Source organism: Aotus nancymaae, unplaced genomic scaffold, assembly GCF_030222135.1.
Source record: "Aotus nancymaae isolate 86718 unplaced genomic scaffold, 86718_ANA_hifiasm-v0.15.2.pri h1tg000076l, whole genome shotgun sequence".
Taxonomy (NCBI): domain Eukaryota; kingdom Metazoa; phylum Chordata; class Mammalia; order Primates; family Aotidae; genus Aotus; species Aotus nancymaae.
In genome coordinates this window covers 1,606,257-1,623,625 of record NW_026988491.1, presented here as the reverse complement: position 1 = coordinate 1,623,625, position 17,369 = coordinate 1,606,257, and the positions used below count along the sequence as shown (strand labels likewise).

Genomic DNA, 17,369 nt, shown 5'->3' with positions numbered 1-17,369 from the left:
AATGTGCCTTGTGAATCTCTAATCCTGGCTGGTTGTCAGGATTCTCCCTGAAGCTTCTCAAAAGGACTAACAAACCACAGACCTATGGAATCAGAATCCCCAGAAGTCAGGCTCAGGAAACTGCAGTGTTAAAAGACCTCCTAGGCCAGGCACGGTGGCTCACACCTGTAATTCCAGCACTTTGGGAGACTGAGGCCCACAGATCACCTGAGGTCGGGAGTTCGAGACCAGCCTGACCAACATGGAGAAACCCCGTCTCTACTAAAAATACAAAATTAGCCAGGTGTGGTGGCACATGCCTGTAATTCCAGCTACTGGGGAGGCTGAGGCAGGAGAATCGCTTGAACCCGGGAGGCAGAGGTTGCAGTGAGCCGAGATCGCGCCATTGTACTCCAGCCTGGGCAACAAGAGTGAAACTCTGTTTTTAAAAAACAAAAGCCTCCTAGGCTAGATTTTTTGATTGTCAGCTAACTTGACCTGGAGATTCGAATTTGGGACTATAGGAATTTCCCAACATTTCCTAACTCTTGAATATATCTGTTGGTACCTGCTGAAACTGTTCAGCATGCATCAGTCTGGATACTGTTTCTAATTATACTTAGTTCTCTGTTGTAATCCACTCCTCATTGGAAAGTCTGCTGTAGGAATCTCAGTTCAATCCAGATGTGTACATTAAGAGGAGCCTGAGGGAGGTGCACCTTTTGCCATCACTAGCCCAGGGTGAGAAGACAAATATCCCTGAGCACTTCAAAGCAGATCATGTGCTGTGGTCCACTGGGATTTCTCCATTGTAGAGCCTCTGTTGGAAGATCTGGTTTTGCCCTGGGTTTTCCTAAGGATGGAATGGCTACAGAGAACCCACTAATGAGATGTCTCCAGAAGCTGGAGCTGGGGCTGTCTGGGTGAGTTGAGTCCTGAAGCAATCAGAGAGCGGTGAGTGGGTTCTAGAAGGAGATGGTTTCAAAAGTAGGGGAGCCTTGGTCATGACTCAACTCTTGGTTCTGTCTGTACTCTACAGGACTTCAAGAGGCTGACCGCCAATCTAATAGTTGACTTCTTCCCAGGGTCTCCACTGGCTACCTCATTAACATTTTTTTTTTTTTGAGACAGAGTCCAGCTCTGTCGCCCAGGCTGGAGTGCAGTGGTGCGATCTCAGCTCACTTCAACCTCCGCCTCCCGGGTTCAAGTGATTTTCCTGCCTCAGCCTCCCCGAGTAGCTGGGATTAGAGGCATGTGCCACCACATCCAGATAATTTTTGTATTTTTAGTTGAGACGGGGTTTCAACATTCTGGCCAGGCTGGTCTTGAAATCCTGACCTTGTGATCCACCCGTCTTGGCCTCCCAAAACCCAGCCTACTTCATTATCTTTCAATAGCCTCATGCTGATATATAGCAAAGCAGCACACCCCTTTTTAAGAGACAACATGGGGTGTTCAGCAATCATGGAATTTACCAAAATAATTAAATACAATCCCCGGTTCTCTGGACAACTTATGTAACATATCTGAGCCTCAGTTTCCTCATCTGTAAACTAATAAAATAAAATCTACCTCCCAGCCTGGTAAACATTAAATACACGACATTGCAAAGCACCTAATACATAGTAGGTCTTCAATAAACGTGATCATTTCTTCTTCCTTGTTTCTTTCTTCCCCCAAAAGACTTTGCATCTGAGAGTCAGCAGAAAGAGAATAGTTTTTCACTGGCCTGAAGTGTGACATTGGACAGCTCTTGGCCTCTAAATTCATTGGGATACGTTTGGTTGAAAGTAACAGACTCATTCAAATTAACCCAAGCAAGGGAGGTTGGGGGAAGAGTCATTATCATAAAAATGCAGAAATAACTCAAGAGAACCAAGGAGTTGGAATGCAGTCAGGTTTCAAGAGGGGCCTGGACACAGGAACTGAGACACACCAGGAAATCTAAGATGTGCTTTCTGTGTCCCTCCTCCTTTCTCCTCTCCCAGCACCACTTTCCTTCGTAACTAGTTCCCTGTTTACAGAACAAACAATGGCAGTCAACTCCCCTAAATACTCAAGCTGGCCAGTAGGACCCTTTCCCTTAAACCTAATTCCACATTCCTAAGGAAGAGCTACATTGGCCCAGCTTGGGTTGGGCCCTACTTCTAGTCCAATCAACAACATCTGGGGTGGAGCCAAGAAGGCTCTCATTGGCTTGGCTTAAGATGGGCTCTACGCTTTGTCCAATCAACAGTGTCCACAGGTGGGGCCATGAGGCTTTCATTGGCCCAGTTTGAGTTTGGCCCTTCTTCTAATCCAATCAACCACATCCAGGGGTGGAGCCATCAGGTTTTCATTGGTTTGGCTTAAAGTTGGCTCTACTCCTTGTCCAATCAACGTGTCCACAAGTTGTGCTGTGATGCTTTCATTGTCCCAGCTTGGGTTGGACCCTTCCCCTCATCCAATCAACAACATCTAAGAATGGAGCCATTGGCTTGGCTTAAGATGGGCTCTACCCCTAGTTCAATCAACAGCAGCCAGGGGTGGGGCCATGTTACACAAATATGGTGGCTTCTACTGCAGCTATGTGGATGCAGAAAGTAAAGAACACTCTTCAGAAAAGGGGAACTGGGTGTGCCAAACAATAAGTGACTTGCTTGAAGCAATGAGAAATAATACCTGCCCTCAAGGAACTCATAGTTCCAAGAGAGCTTCAGACCCAGAGACAGATAAACACCATCCCTATTCAGAAACGGCCATTACATTGGTATGATCCAGAGACATTCACATAACCAGGGTTTGATGGGAGAAGTTCCCAGAGCTGACCAACTGCCACCCCAAAGCCATCCTAGGACCTGATGAGCTAATTAATCATAATTATTATCGATGGCAGTGCCAATCCACCTGCTCATGTCACAAGACATTAGTTATTGCCAGGAATGATGAATCCCAGGATGTAGAACATGCTAAAAATATTAATCTACCAGTGAAAATGATTTTAATTGGATTTCGCCCTTGGGGTCGTGTCAGGGGCCCGCTTTCAATCAGACTTCTCCAGTCAGCAAAGCAGACCCTAGCCTTTCAAATTGAAACTGTGATTGGCTGGCAGAGGTTAATAGAAATGTTGGGAAATAAATAGGTTATTGATTGATCATAACAATCAGCTGGCTCCCAGCTTACCTTGCTGACCTTGCCCACCGAATTTTACGGCAAACTCGGTTAGCATCTAATTATAGATCACTTTTACAATGTTGTGTATTAATGAGAAGATTATACAGTGGGGGGTAGGGGAATTCTTACCAGAGAGGTTTCCCAGTGGCAGACAAATGCAGTGAGAACTTGTGTCCAACATGGGGACTAACAGTGATTGTGGGGGTTCTAGAAGGAATAAAGCAACTCTCCCCACATCCCTGCCTAAAACCTCATTCGTTCAAACAACACACATTTATTGGGCGTAAGATTTGCACAGGGGACCATGGTACATGGTGCTGTATCAGATGCAGTCCCTCTGCTTAGGAACTCACTCTGTAATGCAGTGGTTCTAAATAAAACATCTGTGAACCCAAGAATCACTTCCCATATGAAACACAGATTCAGCCAGACATCATGGGATATGCCTATAATCCCAGCACTTTGGGAGGCCAAGGCAGGAGGATGGCTTGAGAACAGGAGCTTGAGACCAGCCTGGGCAACATAGCAAGATCCCATCTCTACAAAAAATAAAAACAGCCAGAAATGGTGGCCTGTGCTTATAGTCCCTGCTATTCAGAGGCTGAAACAGGAAGATTCCTGGCGCCCAGGAGTTCAAGGTTACAGTGAGCTATGAATGTACCACTGCTCTCCAGTCTGGATGACAGATCAAGATCCTGTCTTCAAAAAAAGAAAAAAAAAAAAAAAAACAGAGATGCAAATTCCTGGGCCCACCCACTGAGATTCTGATTCAGAGGGATCTATATGTTTAACCCGCTCCACCTTGAAAACTATGATGTGGTTGGAAGGTCTCATTTAGAGACACATTGGCCTGATAGGGGAGAAAAATCCACACAAGAAAATTACAAATCAAAGTATTGGGTGTTTGTATTGAAGCTCATGCAGCGTCCAGGGAAAGTGAGGTCAGCTGAACCTGGAAGTCTTCACACAGCAGGTGAGGTTCACACTGAACAGGAATATCCAAGGTGAACGTGAAGGACAGTTAGCCCCCATAAAAGGATATTTTTTTGTTGTTTGTTTTGTTTTTTGAGACGGAGTCTTGCTCTATCGCCAGGCTGGAGTGCAGTGGCAAAATCTTGGCTCGCAACCTCCGCCTCCCAGGTTCAAGTGATTCTCCTGCCTCAGCCTCCCAAGTAGCCGGGACCACAGGCGCGTGCTACCACATCCGGCTAATTTTTGTATTTTTAGTAGGGACGGGGTTTCACCATGTTGGCCAGGACAGTCTCAATCTCTTGACCTCGTGATCTGCCCGCCTCGGCCTCCCAAAGTGCTGGGATTACAGGCGTGAGCCACTGCGCCCGGCCAAAAGGACACTTTAATGGGCACTAATGATGTGCACAGCGGTGTTCTCTGCCCGACCAGGGAGAGAAGGGGTGTCTGTCTCTCTCTTTCAAGGTACTAGTAACCTGGTTGCTTTCTCAATTCCAAGTGACACTTTACCATGCACAAACCCTTTACTGGTTTTTTTGGGGTTTTTTTGTTTTTTTTGAGATGGAGTTTCGCTCTTGTTACCCAGGCTGGAGTGCAATGGCGCGATCTCGGCTCACCACAACCTCCGTCTCCTGGGTTCAGGTAATTCTCCTGCCTCAGCCTCCTGAGTAGCTGGGATTACAGGCATGCGCCACCATGCCCAGCTAATTTTGTGTATTTTTAGTAGAGACGGGGTTTCACCATGTTGACCAGGATGGTCTCGATCTCTTGACCTCGTGATCCACCCGCCTCGGCCTCCCAAAGTGCTGGGATTATAGGCGTGAGCCACCGCGCCCGCCCTTGGTTATTTTTTTTTAAGAGACAGGGTCTCACTCACTCACCCAGGCTAGAATCAGTGGCATGATCAGAGCTCACTGCAGCCTCAAACTCCTGGGCTCAAGTGATCCTCCTGCCTCAGCCGCCTGAATAGCTGGGACCACAGGAGTGCATCACTATGCCTAGCTAATTTTTTTATTTTATTTATTTATTTATTTTTTTTTTTTGAGACAGAGTTTTGCTCTGTCACCAGGCTGGAGTGCAGTGGCAAATTTCAGCTCACTGCAAACTCCACCTTCTGGAATCAAGCAATTCTTCTGCCTCAGCCTCCCGAGTAGCTGGGACTACAGGCACACGCCACCACGTCCAGCTAATTTTTGTATTTTTAGTAAAGACGGGGTTTCACCTTGTTACCCAGGCTGGTCTTGAACACCTATCCTCAAGCGATCCTCCCAAAGTGCTGGGATTACAGGTGTGAGCCATCATTTGTTGAACCAATATGGAGATGCTGTGGGAAAACAGGCTGGGAGGCCGGGGGGAGGGGCGAGTAAGTGACTTGCCATCCGTCACACAGCCCTGGTACATCTAGATAAGAACACACGTACAATGTCAATACACTACGGTGTTGCTGCCACCTTCCTCGTGGGGACAGCCCTTCCGAAGAGGATGGAGTTGTTGGGGAGCTAGGTCACGGTCAGGATCAGAGGGTCTGAGAGTGACAAACGGTTCAATCCCAGCTCTTCACACAGTGCTGGGAAGACCCCCCTCGGGCAGCCAGGCTGGGCTTCCAGAAGACTTTCAGGAGGCTGAAGTGAGTCTATGAAGGCAAAGCCTCACCTCAGAATTAAGAAGGGAGTGTCTTTTAAAGAATGACAGACAGAAACGTCTGGAAGCCATGGGCACAGGGCAGCTGGACCACGCTGGAGGAGACAGAGGAGTCTCAGCCCCGCGACACCTGTGTGGATGGCGTCTTTGATAAATGCAGTTTCTCACCTAGACTCCACAGCCTCTGCCCCAGGCCCCCTGCTCCCCCATCCCCCTCCAATTCATTCTCCACCCAGCAGCTGGAAGCCAGTGTTTACAGCATAAATCAGAGGTGTCACTCTGCAGCACAGAACCCGCTGATGGCTTCCAAACACACTTAGGGTCAAATCAGAGTCTTTATTGTGGCTCAGCAGGCCCCGAATGACCCAGCCCTGGCTTGTCTCTTCTACATTGCATCCTACCAGCCTCTCGTGCTCTGGTCTCACCTCCGTCCCTTCCGTACAGCAAGCTCATCCCACCTCAGCACCTTTGCCTCTGATGTTCCCCCTGCTGACAGTTTCTCCTAATGTCACATGGCTGACTCCATCTTAACAGATCAAATGCCACCTCCTCCAAGAAGCCCTCCCTGACCACCACCTGACTGTGCCCATCCCCCACTCCAACCTGTCCCATCATCCTGCCGAACTTCTTTCATAGCAATAAACAATGGTAGAAAGGATTTAACTTTCTTGTTTCCATAGTGAATGCCTGTCTCCCCTACTAGACTGAGAATTCCATGAGAATAGACATTTCGTTTCTTCTCACCACGGTATTCTAGGTGCCTAGCATAGAGCCTGGCACATGAGCAGTGCCCAACGTATATCATATCTGCTCTACTACTGAATCCAAATCTCAAGTCTAGATGAGGGGGGGAAAACAAACAGGAGCTGCCTGCTCAGAGACCAAAGCAGTGAGTGAACTCACTCAGGCTGAGTCAAGGAGGGTGTTACGGACAGACAGGAAGTGGTGGCCAGAGGGGTCTTACCCTGGGCTCGTGCGGGGAGAAAAAGAAACAGTCCAGGCAAAGACAAATGAAGGGCTCAGAGACACAGCACTGGAGGTGGATGGAGCTCAACGCCGATGATTTCCCTCGTAATCATTCGTATATCAAGATTCCTGCTCTCCCTGTAAAACGGTGAGGCTGGTTGGAAAGCTGCCATGGCTGTCCAAAACAGAAGGCTGGTGGTTTGGACTGTGGCAATGTCACAGGGATAGAATAAAGTGACAAGAGATATTTAGGGCCGAGCGTGGTGGCTCATGCCTATATCTCAACACTTTGGGAGGCTGAGGCAGGCAGATCACTTGAGGTCAGGAGTTCAAGACAAGCCCAGCCAACATGGTGAAACCCCATCTCTACTAAATACACAAAAATTAGCCAAGCCTGGTGGTGGGCGCCTGTAATTCCAGCTTCTTGGGAGGCTGAGGCAGGAGAATTGCTTGGACCTGGAGTGTGGAGGTTGCAGTGGGCCGAGATGGTGCCACTGCACTCCAGACTGGGTGAAAGTGAAACTCCCTCTCAAAAAAAAAAAAAGAGAGAGAGAGAGATTTAGGAGGTAAGATGAGAGGACTTGGACAGTGGCTGTCACAGAGATTGAGGAAGGAAAGAAAGATGACGCTCAGGTTTCTTTTTCAGGCAACCAGAAAGACTGGGGCTCTTTCCTGAGATGGAAAATGCTGGAAGGGACCAGGATCTGGGGAAAAAAAGATCCTGAGTTCAGCTGAGACAAAGGCAAAGTTGTTTCTTAAAAGGAACTGTATCCTTGTTTATTGCTGCATAATGAACCTCTCCAAGACCTAGAGGCTTAAAACTACCATCATTTCGCTCAGGAACCTGCAAAGGGAGCATGGCTTGATTCCAGTTTGTCCCTGCTCCATGCAGTATCCACTGCAGCGACTCAGCTAGGGATGGATGACCCACCTTCAAAATGGTTCACCCACAGGATTGCCAGGAGCTCAGCCAGGGCGAGGGGCCTTGGTTCCTGTCCATGTGGGCCTCTTCACAGCTGCTTGGGCTTCCTCACACCATGGCGGCTGGGTTCCAAGAGTGAGTATTCCCCTCCCCCATTTTATTAACTAGCCTTGGAAGTCACATAGTATCGCTTCTACCAAAGTCACAAACCCACCCAGATTCAAGGGGAGAAGGGTCAAAGTCACATTATAAGAGGAGTGTGTGGGATAGGAGATATTGTTATAGCCATTTTTCTAACAATAATAATTTCCGTTTATAGCACCAGGAACAAAGTGGCCTTTCACCCTCGTGAAAGGAGATCCTAATGTTACCTCCATTTTATAAATGGGGATACAGAGGCTCAGACAGCTGAGCTTGTCCAAGGTAACACAATGCAGGAGTCCAGACTTGACACTGGGTCTGTCCCACCTTCCCATGTCTTAGACAAGAGTCAGCTTCATTTTTCTCTGTACTTCAGTGCCCAGCACAGGGTCTGGCCCCGAGCGCGGAAGCATAGGTGCTGGGTGAGAGGCTGAAATGAAAGACCATGAGAGTCTGGCGGGGCCTCCGTCATTCCAGCCTGAGAACCTGGGAAAGCATCAAGGCGATTGAGGCTTGACCCGGGTGCCAGAAGGTGATGTCTGGTACAAACTCCCCGGTGGCCCGGCATCCCTGAGATAGCTGGGAAAATGCCCCCTCAGCCCTGTGCCTCCAAGACATTCTCTTTCCTGGGGCCTGGGCTGGAGGCTCCAGCACATTCCTTACATTCCAGAGCTTTCCTCTGGGAGGAAGCCTCCTTCACGCTGGAGAGGCCTCTTGAGTGAAGATTAGGAAACCGTGTGTGTTTCAGGCTGAAGAGCACCAGTTCCCACCGGGGTCTCTGTCCCCCTGCCTACCTGGCTCTGCCCCTGTTATGAGTGCTTTACAGAGGAGGATCTGTTTATATGCCAAAGGCCAGGCAAGAGATGACAGTAGGGACGGGGCCACCATGACTGTGGCTTCTTGAGTACTCACATTCAGGCAGGCTCAGAGGATACATAAGCCAGAGTTGCGGCCAGTTTGCTCTATGATTTGGTCCAGTTGCTTCCGCCCGTCCAATCCTCAGGCCACTCTGCCTTCCCCTGACCCTGCTGGTCACACCATACCCGCCCCAACCAAGAGAAGCCATCAACACATGAAATAGGAATTGAGAGCCCATTACATGCAGACGCTTTGCATATCCTCTCTTGTCAAATCCTGGTAACTTAATTGAAAGGGACACAGTCATTCCCGTTTTACAGAGGGAGAAACTGAGGCTCAAACAAATAGGAGAAGACACCAGCCCTAAGTCACATAACAGTGAGGGGTGGATCTGCCTGGACACCACCCACTAGAAAAGCCCAATGAGCTCTCGTTTCATTCATTCAATAAAATGTTGACTCCCAACTCTGTGCCAGGCACAGTCCTGGGTACCCACAGAACAGCTGTGAAGCAGGCAGGCATCGCCCCTGCCCTTGTGGAGCTCACAGTCAGGGGAGCAGGTAAATGAGCAAATAGACATGAAATCACAAACTGTGCTCAGTTCCCCGAGGCCAATGGACACCCTGCAGGGAGGAGTGACAGGAGAGAAACCAGCATAGAGAGAGAGTAACTGGGTTCGACCTTGCAAGATGGAGTCAGCATTTTTGGGTGGCGCGGCCCCATGCGTGTGGTGACCACCTTGAATCCAGGTTCTCCATCCCCTAACGGTGTGTCTTTGGGGGAGTTTCTTCACTTCTCTGAGCTTCAGTGCCTTCTTCTATGAAACGGGAGTGGTGATGAGACTCTCAAACTACTTCCGAGCACTTCATGCATCAATATGTCTAAACCATCCAGCACAGAGCCTGCATGGAGCGAGCACTGGAAACAGTACTGGCCGCTTTAAGTCGATCCAGGGGAATGAAGGCGAGGTGTCCGGAGGCGGAACTAGAAGGAACGGCTTTGCCTGTGGGAAGAGCTCACAGCATCAGCGAGTTCTTGGAATATTCTAGGCCTCAGAGGGAGATGGCTGGGGGATCCTGCATGGCCAAAAACACCAGTGTTATCAAAATACTGACCCTTGCTGAGAGTGGCAGAGTGGAATGGAAGCCAAAGTCGTACTTTGCCCATTTTGTGGAGGAGTAAGCTGAGGCTTAGAGGGGGGAAATTACTTGGCTTGGCCTCTGTTAAGATGAGGTAGCTCACGCCTGTACTCCCAGCACTTTGGGAAGCTGAGGCGGGTGGATCAGGAGGTTAGGTGTTCAAGACCAGCCTGACCAAGATGGCGAAACCCCGTCTCTACTAAAAATACAAACCATCAACACACGAAATAGGAATTGAGAGCCCATCACATGCGGACGCTTTGCATATGCTCTCTTGTCAAATCCTGGTAACTTCATTGAAAGGGACACAGCTGGTGCCCCACCATGTCAGACGCAGCCATAAACACTAGCTCCGAAATCACCACCAAGGACTTGAAGGAGAAGAAGGAAGTTGTGGAAGAGGCGGAAAATGGAAGAGACGCCCCTGCTAACAGAAATACTAATGAGGAAAATGGGGAGCAGGAGGCTGACGATGAGGTAGATGAAGAAGAGGAAGAAGGTGGGGAGGAAGAGGAGGAGGAGGAAGGTGATGGTGAGGAGGAGGATGGAGATGAAGATGAGGAGGCTGAGCCCGCTACAGTCAAGTGTGCGGCTGAAGATGCTGAGGATGACGATGTCCATACTAAGAAGCAGAAGACCGACGAGGATAATTAGACAGCAAAAAAGGAAAAGTTAAACTAAAAAAAAAAAGAAAAAGGCCGCCGTGACCTATTCACCCTCCACTTCCCGTCTCAGAATCTAAACGTGGTCACCTTGGAGTAGAGAGGCCAGCCCACCCACCGCGGGCAGTGCCACCCGCAGATGACACGACGTGCTCTCCACTACCCAACCCAAACCATGAGAATTTGCAACAGGGGAGGAAAAAAGACCCAAAACTTCCAAGGCCCTGCTTTTTCCCTTTAAAGTACTTTTAAAAGGAAATTTGTTTGTATTTTTTGTTTACGTTTTATATTTTTGTACATATTGTTAGGGTCAGCCATTTTTAATGATCTCGATGACCAAGGAGCGTTCTCTGTCCTACTTCTGACTTTACTTGTGGTGTGACCGTGTTCATTATAATCTCAAAGGAGAAAAAAAACCTTGTAAAAAAAAGCAAAAACGACAACAGAAAAACAATCTTATTCCGAGCATTCCAGTAACTTTTTTGTATATGTACTTGGCTGTACTATAAATAGTTAGTTTGTATGAGATGGTTAAAAAAGGCCAAAGATTAAAAGATTTCCTTTTTTTCTTGTCTATGACGCTGCTGTTTATTATTTATTTATTTATTGGCTTGTTTGATGTATGTGTGAAACAACGTTGTCCAACAATAAACGGGAATTTTATTTTGCTGAGTTGTTCTAAAAAGAAAAGAAAAGGACACAGTTATTCCCGTTTTACAGATGGAGAAACTGAGGCTCAAACAGGGGAAATCACCAGCCCTAAGTCACATAACCAGTGAGGGGTGGATTACAGGCATGGTGGCGCACGCCTGTAATCCCTGCTACTTGGGAGGCTGAGGCAGGAGAATATCTTGAACCCAGGCGGCAGAGGTTGCAGTGAGCCAAGATCGCGCCACTGCACTGCAGCCTGAGCGACAGAGTGAGACTCCGTCCCAAAAAGAAAAAGAAAAGGAGCCCTCTGCAAAATGAACAGTGCTTTTCCAGAGTTTCTGTCCTCAGCTGCATTGTCTCCAGTCCCTTTCCTTATCCCACCCCTGCCAAGTCCTTCTCAACGGCCTAAAACTCTAAGATCTCCAGAGTATTCCGGTAGCGCATCCAGCCCCAAATGCCCCCAGGGGAACCGAGTTTCCCAGAATAAGCAGCGGGGGTTCGGTGCAACACCGCCATCTCCTGGCCGCTCCTGTGAACTCCGGTTGTGGCTGGGCCACGGAGCACCTACAAAGAGGGACTGGACGCCCTTCCAGGAGCCACAGGACATTGATATGCAACAGACTGAATGCGGAAGCAGCTATCAGAATGCAACACAATCTGTCTTCTATTAAGCCAGACATTAAAGAGATTTACCCAAAGAAACTACAACAATGCTGTCTCCTCGCTAAATTTATTTTGTTTTGGAAAATACGGTTATTTGCAATAAAGCATGTGTTATTTTTGTTAATATGCAATGGGTTTACTGTTATTGTGATTTTTCCATGAATTAATAAACAAATATTTTTTAAATGTCTCTGTTTTAATTTCTAACATGGTAGAGTCTCTCTACAATGGTTTCCTTCTTCTGTTCCTGTCCCCCATCCAAATCTAGTTTTCATTCACTGCCTCTCCTGGACTGTGCCCTCTGCAGGGGCAATGCCAGTCTGCTGTGCCCTGGGCACCCAGCATTGTGTTTGGCACACAGTAGGGCTCAAAAACTTGTTGTTGAATGAATGAAACAGGAGCCAGCTGAGCCTTGCAAGTGGCTGGTGTCCACAATGCCTTTAAAAAAAAACACACACACACCCGCTTGGGAGGCTGAGGCGGGCGGATTATGAGGTCAAGAGATCAAGAACATCCTGGCCAACGTGGTGAAACCCCATCTCTACTAAAAATACAAAAATTAGCTGGGCGTGGTGGCGGGTGCCTGTAGTCTCAGCTACTTGTGATTCTGAAGCAGGAGAATCGTTTGAACCCGGGACGCAGAGGTTGCAGTGAGCCGAGAATATGCCACTGCACTCCAGCATGGAGACAGAGTAAGACTTTGTCAAAAAACAAAAAACAAAACAAAACAAAAACCACCCAGAACAAACTGGCCCTGGCTGCCCACAACACTTTTCTGAGAAAAAGGCTGAAAATGCATTCAATGAAGCCAAGGAAACCATTGTAGAGAGACTCTACCATGTTAAAAATTAAAACAGAGACCTTTAAAAAGACTTAAAAATCACAATAATAAACCCATTGCATATTAACAAAAATAACACGTTCTATTACAAATGACCCAAGTTCCCAAACAGAGGCAGGCGATTGACTCAAAGTGTGTGTCATATAGTAAGAGTGTAAAGGGGCCGGTGGCCAAAATGTTTGAGAGCCACAGTGATAGAGGACTGTGGACAGGGTGGTCGGGGGAGGTCTCTTCGAGCAGGTGATGCTCAGCTGAGAGCCACCAAGAAGTCAGTCATGTGAAAAGCAGAGGGACATACGTTCCAGGTAAAGGGAACAGCCAGTGCAAAAATAGGTGCACTGGCAACAGAAAAGTCAGTAACCTGGCATCCCAGAGGCCAGGGCAGTGCCCAGTATACAAGAAAACCTCCATAAACAGTTTCTGGGTGAACTAAGGGAGGGAGGAGAAGAGGAGGAGAAAGGAGGACTGGGAGGAAGCTCTCTTCTCATTAGGGGTCTTGTAGTCCTTTGAGGGCGGAGGGGCTCACAAGTTCTGCCAACCCTGGGAGATTCCCACTCTTCTTACCATGCCTTGAACGCTGCTGCACAGATCAGCCTCCACTTCTTAGTTCTGTAACCTCCACTGGACTGTCCACCCCACCTCGTCCCAATATTCATCAGTATCCTCATCTCCTACAGAACCAGTCCAGTGAATGTTGGAGGAGTCACTCCAAAATGCTCTGCACCACTGTTGCTATTTTCTCCTAATTCATTGACCATTCCCCATCCTTCAAGGCTCCCCTCAAGTTTTGATTCTTCCAGGAAGCCTCCCCTTACTGCCCCCACCCTCACCTCACCTTCTCCCGATTTCCTTTTCAACTGAGCACCTCTGGCCCCCATCCCCTCATCTGGTGCTAACATAGAATGAGGTTTCAGGGAACACTTGCAGGGTATCAAGCCCTGTCTCAGCTCTGCAAGAACCCTTGGGAACCTTCACAATGGTCCTAGGAGGTGGGAGTGGTCTCCCCACTCCACAGAGCAGATGGAGGCTCAGGGAAGGGGAATCATCCCCAAGAGCTCACAGCAGGTGTTTGGCAAAGCTGGGATTCAAATCGAGGTTTATCAGTAATCTCAATCCTAAAACTGACTCCAAAGTTCTTTTAAAACCACCTCCCTGCCAGGCACAATGGCTCATGTCTGTAATCCCAGCACTTTTCCAGGTCATAGTGAGCAGATCATGAGGTCAGGAGATTGAGACCATCCTGGCTAACACGGTGAAATCCCATCTCTACCAAAAACACAAATAAAATTTAACTGGGTGTGGTGGCACATGCCTGTAGCCCCAGCTACTCAGGAGGCTGAGGCAGGAGAGCTGCTTTAACCTGGGAGGCAGAGGTTGCAGTGAGCCGAGATCGAGCCACTGCACTCCCCAGACTGGGCGACAGAGCCAGACTCGGTCTCAAAATAAATAAATAAATTAATTAATTAATTAAACCACCCCCAACAAACTCCTGGCTGCCCAGAACACCAGTCTGAGAAAGAACCTGAAAATGCAACCAAGTTCCCAGTGAGATAGGCGATCAACTTGCAATGTCTGTCATGGATGCTGAAGGGAAGAGCGGCAATGTGTGTGGCTTATATTTGTCAGTCCTTCATGACCACACACTAAAGTCTATCTTTTACTCTGTCATCAAGGAACTCTTTGCCTCCCCAAGGAAGTATAATCTCACTGGCAATAAAAACCTGGATTTCGCAAAGCACTGCCCTAGGCACAAAGAAGTGTTATTTTTTAAAAATACCACTAGGCATGGTGGTGCACGCCTGTAGTCCCAGCTACTCAGGAGACTTAAGCAAGAGGATCGCTTGAGACCAGGAGTTCAAAGGCAGCCTGGGCAACATAGCAAGACCTCATCTCTAAAAAAAAGAACAGAAAAATAAATGCCAATGGTGATAGTGGTTGCACAACAATGTGAATGTACTAAACTTAAAAATGAGTATGGTGGTTAAGTTTTAGGTTTATTTTACCAAAATTAAAAAATAAAACGCCCCATTATACTGACTTCTAGGGTCACTCTTGAGGAAAGCCTGACTCACCGACAGAGCCTACCCTTGCTCCTTGAAAATGCCACTGGCTGCCCCCTCTCCCCCAAACAGCATGTCCCTTCTGCTTCATACACCACAGGCATGTTTCCAGTGTGAATCAATTTTTAATAGCAAAATGGCATTTTACACAGAAGCAGCGACGTTCATGGGTGAAAACAAAAATCCAGTTGACACTCCTTTGCTGAATCCATGTAAAAATCTGATTTTTAATCTACAGAGAAATTTCTGCCCACACATTCAGTAGCCCCTGGAGCTAAATGACGTGGAAAACAAACATCTTTTCTGGTCTGTTAAAGTAAAACAACAGGTCCCTGGATAAACTCTCAGGACGGCCTTTGTTGGGATGGAACCAATCCCCCACCCCGAGAGCATCCCCCAGCTCAGGATGTCACCATTTACACCAGCGCAGCCCTCACAGTGGGTCCACAGCACAACCTATTAAGAAAGGATTACGACACCTCTTCAGATTGAGAGGCCAATTCCTCAGCTCTAAGATCTGCTCATAGCAAGCTGGATGTTCCTTAGACTTTCAAGAGCAGACTGAATGAGGGAAGGGGTTGAAGAGAATGTGCCTGCTTGGGCTCAGCCTCCTCTACTGTCACGATGCACGTGCGTGCGTGTGCGCGCACGCACACACACACATACACACTTAGAATCTCACAACCATCACCAGTCTCTATGTTGGCCTAGTCCTGATCCCTCTGCCTCTGGGAACAAAAGGCTCATTACCCCTTAAGACATATTGTTCCCTCTCTGGGACCAGGATCGGCCTCTTGCAAGCTTACTCCACACTTGTATGTCCCCCTTGCAGTCATGCATGACAAATGGGCTCCCTCCCCAGTGGCATTCTCTTGCAGATGTGCAGCCCATGACCATGTTTCCCCAGATCTTCTCCAGGGGCTTCACACCACCATGGATGACATGTGTTCAAGACTGCTCCCCTGCCAAGCCTTTATTGTCACCTTGGTCCTCTTTACTTTCCAGTCATCGCAGGGCTACCTCCAACTGAGGCAGGCATGTATGGATTCTGTTTATCAAAAGATGGACCAAAGGGTCTTCCAAGTTTCAAAAAGTTCTGCTCAGTTGTCTAAAATGTGGCCAGAGCCCATTGCAAGCTCCTCTGAGTTCCACCCGGGCTGGAGGAGCCAAATGGTCAGCCTAAAACTCAAATACAGTATCTCCCTTTCTCAGATCATATCCATGGCTCCCTAAGGCCTAAGGTTAAAATCTAAACCCCTTGGCAACCAGACCTGGCACCGTGTCCATTTCCTCTATCTCTTGCTACATTCCACATGAACCTTCCAGAACCTCTTTGGATCATCTCTGATCCCGAGAAACTGGTGTCCACCACTCTCACTGCCTGGAACTCATCCCACACACTCTACCCGGCCAGAGCTCAGCTGACTTGCCTCCCTCTCTGGAAAGCCACCCTAGGGTGGATTAGGTGTCTCTCTATCCCCATTCCACCCCCCTGTATCCACCCTACACACTAGAATTAAAGTTCCTGAAGACCAAATGGTGTTTAACCACCACCACATCCCCAAGGCCTAGCACATGCCTGGCACAGCGTAGGTGCACATCAATCTTGTCTGTCTCCTGGGTGCTCCCATAGCTCCCGACCCATCATAACACCCATCTCACTGAATCACTACTTCACCAGCTCTCCCACTAGGCTATAAAAGCCCATGTGCAGGTCCCAGTGCCCAGAGCAGTGCCTGGCACATAGTAGGTCCTTAGCAGCATCAAATCTTCGTAAACAAAGAGGAGTTTCAGGAAAAGGTGTTTCTGAGCTTCCTGCTTTGACTGAAATGGAGTAAGGCAGCCACTAGAGGGCAGCAGGCAGGCACTTCCCAGGTGTAGACTCTACCCCACCCCAGGCCCCTGTCAACAGCCAAGGCGTCTTCACAAAGCTCTTCCTAAGACATCTTTTTCTCTCTTGTTCCCTCTGCAGCTCAGGTCTCTGGATCACCCTTCAGTCCTCACTACCAACTACAATTGGTTAGCTCTGAGTGCACGGTTGCCAGAGAAAAGGGCTCTCAGTCCCAGACTAGCATTCAATGCCCCAAGCAACCTGCCTGTAAGACTCCAAGCCAGCCTTTGACCTATCCCTAAACTGATCCAATCCTCCAGGCCCTGCCTTGAGCTGTCTTCTCCCACAGACTCTGACTACCAGACTGAGTCAGCAAAACCTTGACCTAGTGCCACCTTTTACCTGCATCTGGAATCCCAGGCTTATGCTCCCTGCCCCTCTACTCCCAAAGGACGTTCCTTCAGTATGAAGAGATCAAAAGTCCCTTCCAGAAAAACTCCCCTTTCGTCAGTGCAGCCAAATTGCACAGAAGGGTTTATGCTAGAAGAGCCAAAAGTTAGGAAGCTCAGCTAATTTTTACTACTAACATGTAAACAGCTGATGGACTTATAACCCTTCTGAATACTCTGATCTAACGTTTTATGTCCTAGAGCTTCCAAAACACAAAGTCCCCAAAACAAAGACTCTAGGCCCTGGCCTGATGACGGGTGACCCTATACAAAATGGCAAACGCTCTGTAGACACAAGACAGTTATTTTAAGGTTTATAAGAGCTGCAACTACTTGTTCGAACTCTTGCAGACATACGGCTATGGTTTTTTTAAAGAACTGAAACCAAATGCAGACTATGCGGAGTGAAGTTATGCCCAAAAACCAAAACCTAAGAAGACTGAC

At 48.1% G+C, this 17,369-nt stretch overlaps 1 protein-coding gene and 1 long non-coding RNA gene across 20 annotated transcripts in view; one reads left to right on the top strand and one right to left on the bottom strand.

Annotated features, from left to right (window-relative positions):
- LOC105725775 (uncharacterized) overlaps positions 1-17,369 on the bottom strand; it is a 277,480-nt gene that overhangs the window by 242,920 nt on the left and 17,191 nt on the right. The gene's annotated exons all lie outside the window — the stretch shown is intronic.
- On the top strand, positions 10,089-10,543 carry LOC105725774 (prothymosin alpha-like). The gene has a single exon (XM_012464916.3). It carries the CDS (start codon positions 10,093-10,095, stop codon positions 10,420-10,422), a length of 330 nt encoding a protein of 109 aa, XP_012320339.1. The 5' UTR covers positions 10,089-10,092; the 3' UTR covers positions 10,423-10,543.

Coding starts and splice junctions, on each gene's coding strand:
- LOC105725774 (XM_012464916.3), top strand. CDS start 10,093: ATGTCAGACGCAGCCATAAACACTAGCTCCGAAATCACCACCAAGGAC.